The sequence below is a fragment of the Notothenia rossii genome, assembly GCF_949606895.1.
Source record: "Notothenia rossii genome assembly, chromosome: 1".
In the NCBI taxonomy this organism is placed as follows: Eukaryota; Metazoa; Chordata; class Actinopteri; order Perciformes; family Nototheniidae; genus Notothenia; species Notothenia rossii.
The window spans coordinates 69,855,427-69,865,484 of NC_136912.1; the positions used below are offsets into that span (position 1 = coordinate 69,855,427).

The following is a 10,058-nucleotide window of genomic DNA, read 5'->3' on the forward strand; positions in this document are numbered from 1 at the left end:
CAACTCGCATATATCTTTCTCTCTCTCTCTCTCTCTCTCTCTCTCTCTCTCTCTCTCTCTCTCTCTCTCTCTCTCTCTCTCTCTCTCTCTCTCTCTCCTCTCTCCTCTCTTTTCTCTCTATCCCTCTCTCTCTCTTAATGTTTTTTCAAATGACCCGGTGCTCAGGTGCGCATGCGCACCTGCGCACCAGTTATGTGCGGCCCTGTATATATATTTAGGCCTACATTTAAGTGAATAAAGTATGATGGCTGCTGTCCGTGGTGCTGATCTCCGTTTGAATCTGGTGAACCATAACTGTGACCTCACACACACACACACACACACACACACACACACACACACACACACACACACACACACACACACACACACACACACACACACACACACACACACACACACACACACACACACACACACACACACACACACACACACTCACTGCATGCCCAACACATCCCATGCATATCATTTTCTTTGTTGAATCTGGGGTCGCCTGGATTATTTAACATAGCCTGCTCGTGTGTTGTTGTGTGTCACTGAGAGAGAGAGAGAGAGAGAGAGAGAGAGAGAGAGAGAGAGAGAGAGAGAGAGAGAGAGAGAGAGAGAGAGAGAGGGTTAGTTGAAATGCGCGGTGCATTCTTCTGTGGAGGGCGAAGCGAGCAGCCATCCTGAACAATTGCTCGAATAACAGTGATCATTAAACCCTGACAGCTCACTGGGAGGACATCTCAAATCGTTTACCCATTTCATGCAAAAAGACACCCGTCGCATTTGGTGGAACTCCGCCACATTTAGTCAAATTTGTCTTTCGGGTGGAAGTTGTCTAGCCACCGGGGACTCTCTCTTTCGCAGCCCGGCGAGGACTCATTTGTCCCCTGCGGAGTGCGGCTCTCTCGTCAGCCCCGAGGATCCACAGAGCGGGAGTTGCATTAGGAGAATATCGATGCAATGGTAAGATTTTGACTAAAATGCATGAATAAGAATCGCACTAATTCGATTTGGGCATCACGTTTTTGCACCGAGGTGGATTTTTTTAGGGGGGTGTTTGGCAGGAGAATGCCGGGATCTTGCGGTATGTGTCGGCTGGGTCTAAGTGAGGAGGGTCCTTGCCTGCAGCGGCTCCTCACTGCGCACACTTTGCACAAATACTGCAACAAGAATCGAGCATGAGATTACAGAAATACTTTATTATACCGAAACAGTTATTTAAAAATGTAATGCAATCCATAATTAATGGATTTATTAGTTCACATTCAAAGGCTCAACCATTAGGTCTGTTGGGTGGTTACTGAATTATTATTACGTGTAAGGAGGACACAGGATCATGATGTTACATTGTGGTATGATGGAGATTTGTCTTCTATGTATGTCATCATACAGTGCTGAATCTATTACAAAAGCGCTGTCTGGATCCACAAACACAGGGCCTGCAACATATTGGCTTTTGCAGGAATTTCCCATCAATAACGCTGACATGTATTTAAGGCATATTATTTGTTTGGCTCTTGTGTTACTGAAGATCTATGAGATCAAAGCCTGTGGGTTAAATCTGTGAGTGACCTTGTTATGCATCCTTCTGTCACTGAATCACAATTGGTGTTTTCTCTTGTCTGACTGTTTTTGGATGGTCTAGACTCTAGAGGATTAAATAACAATCAGAGCATGCTTATCCAGTTATCTGCTCTGTTTGACAGAGGTGAGCCTCCTCTTAGCGGATCTCACTACTCAACATCTGGTCAAAAAAATTTGAAGGTGTGTGTTACAGTACTAATTCCTGCATCTGTTGTAGCAATCCACATCTCTGCTAAAGATGAAATGCAAGGCTGAAAAACAAGGCTCATGTTGAGCTATTTGTTTACATTTATGAATGCTCAGCTGCTGCCTCATTCATAAAAGAGTGATGAATGAGAAGCACATCCACCCCCAATTCTGATTCAAGGCCAAACTGGTGCTATAAGTATGTTTTTTATAAAGAAAACAACAGACGCATTTAGATCAATGCTTGCTTTGAACATCTGTGGCAGCTTGTTTAAATATCCTAGCATTATCCAAAAAGACAACACTGTTTGTGTTTTTTTGTTTAAATATACTGTTCTGGCTCTGCACATGGGAACAACCACATCATCCTGTTTGGATTTCCCTGACAAACATGTCCACAAAACCTCATTAACATGTTGCTTCTCAAAACATTCACAGCATACAGTAACTGCACTATGAGGGAAGAGCTTTTCTGTCTCTCAGATGTTTGTGATGCTGACATTTAAATGGCCCAATTAGCCTTGTTGTGTTGGCTGGCCTGCGCAGCAAAGGAGGGAGAAAGTAAAGGAAGGAGAGGACATTAGGCGTCGGGCCCAGTCTCAGCACGACAACCTTGTAACACACCCAGTATATCACGCATGAGCCGAGTGTCACTTATTCACATCAAGGAGATCCTGTAATGGATGCTGATGCAGAAGGCTGCACATTATAAGAAACAATATTCCAAATGAGAGTCTGAACTGTGTTTATTCAGGAAATGTGTAAAGATTCACCAGCAACCAGAGTTTCTGAGGTTATTCCAACCTTATGTGTTATCATAGCTGTGAAAAACACCTGAAGCTTGTTTGGGTCTAATTTTTCACATCGTAGCAAAATTGACAAGAAACGAGAGCTGCTACTGTAAATGATTCAAAAACCTCAATATTTTCTTTTGAGATTAAAATATTTTGATGTTGAGTTTTTTTGCTTACATGCATTCACGTCGCACATTTGCAGTCAAGGCATTATTGTTTGCATGCATACATATTACCCGATTACCCCCTTCTTTATTGCTTAAGCAACAACTGTCTCATCGCACAGGTAGCCTATTGTTATGCATTGACATGTCGGTGTTTCCTGAAACAGAAATACAGGTGACTAAAGGATATTCTGCTGCTGACAGCATATTTGGCATAATGTAAAGTAGTGTTGTGCCCTGGGCAATTCAATCCACAATAAGCACTTATTTCTATCAAATCAGATAAAGTAGATGTAATTTTATGGCAAAAGTTGGGGTGTAACTGGTATATGGGACATTCAAATGGAACCGAGCCCTCCTTAATGCTAAAAATCACACTTGTGCTTTTCTAAGTCGAAATGTGTGCAGTAAAACAGGTTTTAGCTCCATGAAATCTCAATAATAAACGTTATTAACTGCGACAGAATTGCATTGCTGCCACGAGTCACCATGTGCATTGGAACCAGTGTTAGAAAAATAAGGCTTCATAGCTGTAAGATAAAAGTAACAGTAACCTAGTAACTTGTATGTTTCTCAGGAGTACCGTTAAAGACTAAGCTCACCATTTAAACCTGCACTGTTCTCTTTTATCGCCTGCTTGACCATACATGTTGTCACAGTTCAATTGATACTCTGAGAAAAAATGGTCAGTGCGATTGCAGAGTGGAAATCAACAGAATAGCGGCCTTGTGTAACAGTAATGTGCTGTTACGGAGGAAAAGCCCATACATTTTCAATTGAGTGTCTCTGGCTAAATGTTAAAACTAAATCACATCTTTTTGCCTATTTTTGCTTCTCAGATATTACATTGCACGTCCTGTAGAGAGTGATTTCAAGCACGCTTGATCTTTGACTTGTCCAGCAGTCTGGATCCTCGGCAGGCAGTCGGCTCTAAAGAGATCATTCGGTCAGTTGGTGCTGGTGTTTGGCAGCATGGTGCAGCCATGCGGGAGACGATGATGTCTCGCTGCTCACTGGGTCATGTTGGGAATTAGAGCAGGCATGGGACTAAGAGTGAGGCATCTTCAGCTAAACAGCTCCGTCACAACGCCCTGCTTCTGCTCCTTTTCTGTGTCAAACCTGCTCTGCATGTGAGACAAGCTTCTCTGTCCCAGGTTGCCCTTACTTTGGCCACAATGCAATAGTTAGCTGCAGACATCGAGGACATTTAAATACTTTTGTAAAAGCACAAATACCACACCAAATATAATTCCTATATTTAATGTTATATGCTTACTGGTAGTCAATATTTAGCCACTATGAGCAGAAAAAGGTAGAGTAAAATGTACAAAACATCGTGTGGCTCCTTATTTGTTGTCATGGCTACGGGTTGCCTTCTTCCACACCTGCAGATCAACATTATCCCATTGGAGTGTTTATGTCCAAAGTCTCAGATAAAGTTCTGTAGATGCAAGATGGTTGACCTTTAAATGATACAGATAGGGATGGGGTGATAAAAGGTGGTTTGGATTAAAAAAAGTGTACATGATCATCGTGACCCCATTACCCATTGGTCGGTTTTGAAACCTTTTGAGTTTGGAATTTTGGCCGGCGCCATCTTGTCTTCTTTTTTTAACAAGAAGTGACAAATACGAGGGGGTGAAGAAGTCTACTGAAACACTGTGTAAGGGTTAGCGTTCTAAGATAAAAGCACGTACATCAGCCAAACTAGAAAAACTGGCATTAAAGCATTAAAGCCTTCGCTGCATGTGTTTGACTAAGGATCATTATAAACCAAATGAGCTCCGCGACATATCGAAGAGGACTTCAAACTATGTATATACTACTTCTATAGACAATATCATCCCTTTTAATAAAACATGGTCACCATCTCTGCACTACATTCAGAGCTGATTCCTCTTCACACCCACTTGGCCACACTACACTACCAACAACAGTTTGAAATCATAAAGAAGAAGAAGAAGAGGACATACTTTATCAATTACTTTTATCACATTACAAACACAGGTTGATATACATGAGCACATGCAAAAACTGAACCACATGCAGGATAGCAGAGGGAGAGTGATGGGGCAGCCAGTTCGCCAGTGCCCTGTGCAGTTGGGGGTTCAGTGCCTTGCTCAAGAGCACATTGGCATTGCCCAGGAGGTGAATTGGCACTTGACCAGTCTACACTCTGTATTTGTGTTGGTCCAATCGGGACGTGAACCAGTGACCCTTCGCTTCCAAGTCCAAGTCCCTACTTGGGGAGCCACTTTCTCCCCAATAAGTATCAAAACGTACTTACTTCTCCCTCCTTTTCTTTTTATTTTTTTATAAAGAGATAGACTTAGACTTCTATACAATCAGAATTATTTTTGCTTCCTGATGCCATCAGTAATAACGCCATTCTACATCATTATCAAGCTTTATATTAACTGTGTTTGTACACAAGTAAGATACCAATCCTTGCTTACTTAATTTGTTGTTGAGGGAATTAGGCTGGATCTGGAATTGAAGTCTCTGAAGCTGATGAGTGTGTTATTTTTACTTTATTTTTGTTTGTGACTTTGCCTCAGTCTCGTGACGAAGCAGCACCCCAGTGAATTGTGTGGAAAATGGAACATAATGTGAGCGTGAAACCAGGACAGTTCTTTCTCTTCCTCCCGCTATCTCTCTCTGTCTCTCCGTAATAAGCGCACCTCCCTCTCCCTCCCCAAAATAATGAAGACTAAGTCATGTCTGTGTATATTAATTCCTCCCATAATTCCTTGGGCTAAATATAGAGCCCCGAGACATGACTGACTTACTATGATATTCACTGGGAATTAGACAGTCCAGTTTCTGGATGCACACACTAAATGATGATTCTTGAAACAGAGAATAATTTCTTAGTTTTTACAAAGAAAGAAGAACACATTGTTGTAAATGATAGGAAAAGAGCAGAAGAGTTTGGAGTTAGTGAGTAGGGGGATAAGCCGGGGCATGCCTGTATGCTCCAAACCACAACAGCTGTCAAAGCCTGACCAGACCATCCTGAGGGACAAAACTGTTCTCAGTGTCCAAACAAAAACAAACATGAAGATCAGGGAGGCTCCCTGTTTCCTCTTCTATCTTTCTCTCTGATGATGTGTTTCATCGCAAAGCTTTTCTCTTGACAGCTCCGCGGCGTCATAGGTGAGTGATCATTAAGAAGGCTCCATCTTTTTAGGCATACTCCTGTGAGAAATAATTCCTCTTCTCCCAAGACAATAGGTTTGTCTTAACACAAACACCCACACACATTCCTCTTCTTCTCTCAGCTAGTTTTTGTTCACTGCTTCATTTCCTCCTTCGTTTATCTTCTCCCCTCTCGGGTGAAACTCTACACCGAGTATTTATTAATGCCTTCGTAAAGCTAAGGTGAGGACCAGTGTGTAAAATGTGCGGAGTCGTGAACATACTTGTGTGTGTGCATGTGTGTTTCTTTAATGGTGTATATGCTCTCTTGATAGAGCATCACCCATCACACACATTGCAGATGACAGTGTTGAACATTAAAGCCACTGAGACTCATTACAGTAAGCCAATGATTACAGCTCGGGGAGGAGAGTTTTGAGCAGCTGCAGTGATAACACATACACACACACACACACACACACACACACGCACGCACGCACGCACGCACGCACGCACGCACACACACACACACACACACACACACACACACACACACACACACACACACACACACAGACACACACACACACACACACACACACACACACACACACACACACACACACACACACACACACACACACACACACACACCACACACACACACACACACACACGCACACACACACACACACACACACACACACACACACACACACACACACACACACACACACACACACACACACACACACACACACACTCATTCAAATTGCCAACAGGGGTTCATCCATTTGTATAGAAATCTATGAAAAAAGTACTCTACTCATCACTTGATTTATTACCTCAGTAACACTTTCTTAATGAGTACATAATCTCAATTGAAAGAGTTATTAAATATTTCATTTTTTTTTATTTTAGTTGGATAGTATAACAAAGAAAATATAGCAAGGTACATTTTAGGTTGTGGCTACCTTTTGATTGAAATGTCGCTACTAAGGTGTTGTCCAGTTTAGGTGTCTGTTATTTTTGTCTTAGAACTTGAAGTGACTGTTCATCATGGATTTGCTATGTAAGCACATTTACATGTTATCTTTATAGTGCTTTATCTTTATGTGTAGTTTTCTGAGTTCTGCTTGTCGCAGTAGGGCCTGATTTACTGTACATTTGACTGATACAACGTTAGGAATACGCACCATATGAGCACAATGAAAAAAAGATAAATATAGCTCTTATAGATAAAGATCATGACAAAGGGCGCCTTTCCCAAAATGGGAGCTTATATAGAAGGACCTCTGATGGTTTGAATGATTTTATCGTTTAGAAGTTTTAGTTGCAACAAATAGAGCAGTAAAAGGTTACCAGTGAAGATGAATATCTTTCTATGGAACTTTGAGCATGTCCATTACTTATCATTTGGCATCACAAACACAAACACAAACACACGCACGCACGCAAGCATGCAAGCACACACGCACACACGCACACACGCACACACGCACACACACACAGGCACAATGATACCTCTCCCACTGTGGCAGGTTGAGATACCATCAGTGTTTTTGTAGTTTGTAAGAACATGGGAGGGTTTTTTTCCCCTCAGAAATGAATTATTGTCAGTTTGCACGCACCCACGCACGCACACACACACACACACACACACACACACACACACACACACACACACACACACACACACACACACACACACACACACACACACACACACACACACACACACACACAGCACAGAGAGACACACACACAGAGAGACACACACGCACGCACGCACGCACGCACGCACGCACGCACGCACGCACGCACGCACGCACGCACGCACACACACACACACCACAGAGAGACACACACACACACACACACACACACACACACACACACACACACACACACACACACACACACACACACACACACACACACACAGAGAGAGACACACACACACACACACACACACACACACACAAACACACGCACGCACGCAGGCACACACGCACACACACACACACACACACACACACACACACACACACACACACACACACACACACACACACACACACACACACACACACACACACACACAGGCACAATGATACCTCCCCCACTGTGGCAGGTTGAGATACCATCAGTGTTTTTGTAGTTTGTAAGAACATGGGAGGGTTTTTTTCCCCTCAGAAATGAATTATGTTCAGTTTGTGCTCGACCAGTCACCATGAAAGCTTTTCTATGGAAGAACAGCCATTATGGTGGCCTTGGCAAAGCTGCATACTTCCATTCATGTTGTTTTCTTGCAAGCAAAATATGAATGAAAGTACTGTTTGTTAGGGGTGTATGGCATTAATATGCACTGTGTGTAGGACTCAAATCAAATGGGCTTCGTTTGCTTATAGACATTTTTGTTTCTACCCAAATACATGCTGGAATTTGAGTTGAGCTCAGTGTTTTCATTAATGTGTTTTATCCTTTTATAACATGAAGTGCATGAGGAAATCCAAAGAAAATCTATTTAGAGTAGAGCAGAAGGAGCTTCCAGGTCCACGTGGTTCAGTTCAGATCCAAACTCAGCAGCTCTCTCAGCTGTTGCTCCTGACAACGACAGGGGGAGGGACTTAATGCTGGCAGGGTTGAAGGAGGGTTGCCAAGCTGCCAAAGTCTCCCTGTGGGACGGGGCCCGACTGCTACTTGGCTTTACTCATGCGAACCCCCTGGGCCTATAGTCAGGCTGATCCATGAGGACACAGATACATGGGCACATTAAAGACATGCAACCCTTGTGTTCACATACAAGTTGGAAAGCCAATCATTAGGTAGGCTGAACGTCTCATTGTAACAGCTGACTGCAGTTGCTTCAGCGAAGTGAAGGGCATTGATGGAGGATTTCCGTAAAAAGAATTTCAGTTTATATTTGAGGCAATTTTTCAGCACACTTGTCAAAAAAGTGGGAAAGTCACAGCGAGAAAAGTAAGCTGCAACTAAATATTTACATTGTCTGGCAGAACATAAGCGATAAGAACCAGACATTCTGTAATCATAATCTTGTTAAACCCAAGGAGACGCCTTTAAATCCAAACCAGCATCCAAAAAGATATTCAGTTTTCTCTCACATTTAACGAAGAGAAGCAGCGAGTTCTCATGTTTGAAAATCTGGAGCTATAGCAATGTTTGGCCTTTTTACTTTAAAAAAACAACTTCATTGTTCGTAAAACGTATAGATTACACACAGATTTCTTTTTCTGAGTGATGGATACACATTTCAATAGATTTCTGCTAAGGTGATGGATTTTACAACAACAAGGAATTGTTTTTTTTATTGTTTATCCATGGATTTAAAAAAGACAATGTTTCTTTGTTAACATGTTCAACTTTGTTAACATTTTCAATTGTTCTTCTCATGATCCAATGCACTTACCATCTGTTCTGTTCAGTAAAATATACAATTCAAAATCTAATGTTATACTGTATATACTTGCACCGAGCAGCCAAAACCCTTCAAGCTATGCTGGCATGGCGCAAGTGTTTTTCCACAGCAAAACATGACAAGGTAAAATGAGCTGTTAATGGATATTTCTAAAAAAAATTATTGTTAAAGTCCTCTGAGTGCTCTCCAGTTTGATTTTTTTTCCACGGATATATAAACACACATTTAAAGAGAGCTTATACTAAAGATACTCTGTGATGTCAGCTAAATGTCCTGGTGAGACTGGTGTAGACAAAATGTTGACATCCTGTCTCCTAATGTTTCACACTCTTGTGTTTTCAGATTCCAAGGTGAGCTGACGTCCTGTTGTTTCAGAGCTCGAAGTTGAGAGGAAAACTCCTCACTGAGAAGCACAAAATGTCTGCCACTAACAGCCCGCTTATCCTCGCCCTCCTCCTCCTCTTACTCTCGGTAAGCTGATTTAAAATTATTTTCTTCATTCTCTTTTTGTACCTTTGAAGGATACAATGTATAATCTCCCTTCAGTTTGTGTGTGTAAGCTTACTCGTGCAGCTAAAACGATCTACATTCAAACCGACGTGGCAACAGGTGGAGATTGACATGAATGTATTCAGGCTAGGGCACAGGTGTTGAGGCCCTTCTTATACACTTCTACAGTCTTTCAGCCGTATGAAGTGTCTGAATCAATAATTCATTGACGAGTGTGTGGTAGGAACGATGGATAAGGATGCATTCTCATCA

The 10,058-nt window shown here is 42.1% G+C and overlaps 1 protein-coding gene across 2 annotated transcripts in view; it reads left to right on the plus strand.

Annotated features, from left to right (window-relative positions):
- Positions 1–595: 595 nt before the first annotated feature.
- Positions 596–10,058, plus strand: part of adcyap1r1b (adenylate cyclase activating polypeptide 1b (pituitary) receptor type I) — a 22,370-nt gene continuing 12,907 nt past the window's right edge. Inside the window, exons 1-2 of one of the 2 annotated variants that reach the window (XM_079688983.1) lie at positions 596–954; positions 9,639–9,767. In XM_079688983.1, coding sequence (XP_079545109.1) covers positions 9,714–9,767 — 54 coding nt within the window. In that variant the 5' untranslated portion in view covers positions 596–954; positions 9,639–9,713. The remainder of the gene's footprint in view (positions 955–9,638; positions 9,768–10,058) is intronic. The other variant, XM_079688984.1, reaches the window with a different exon arrangement.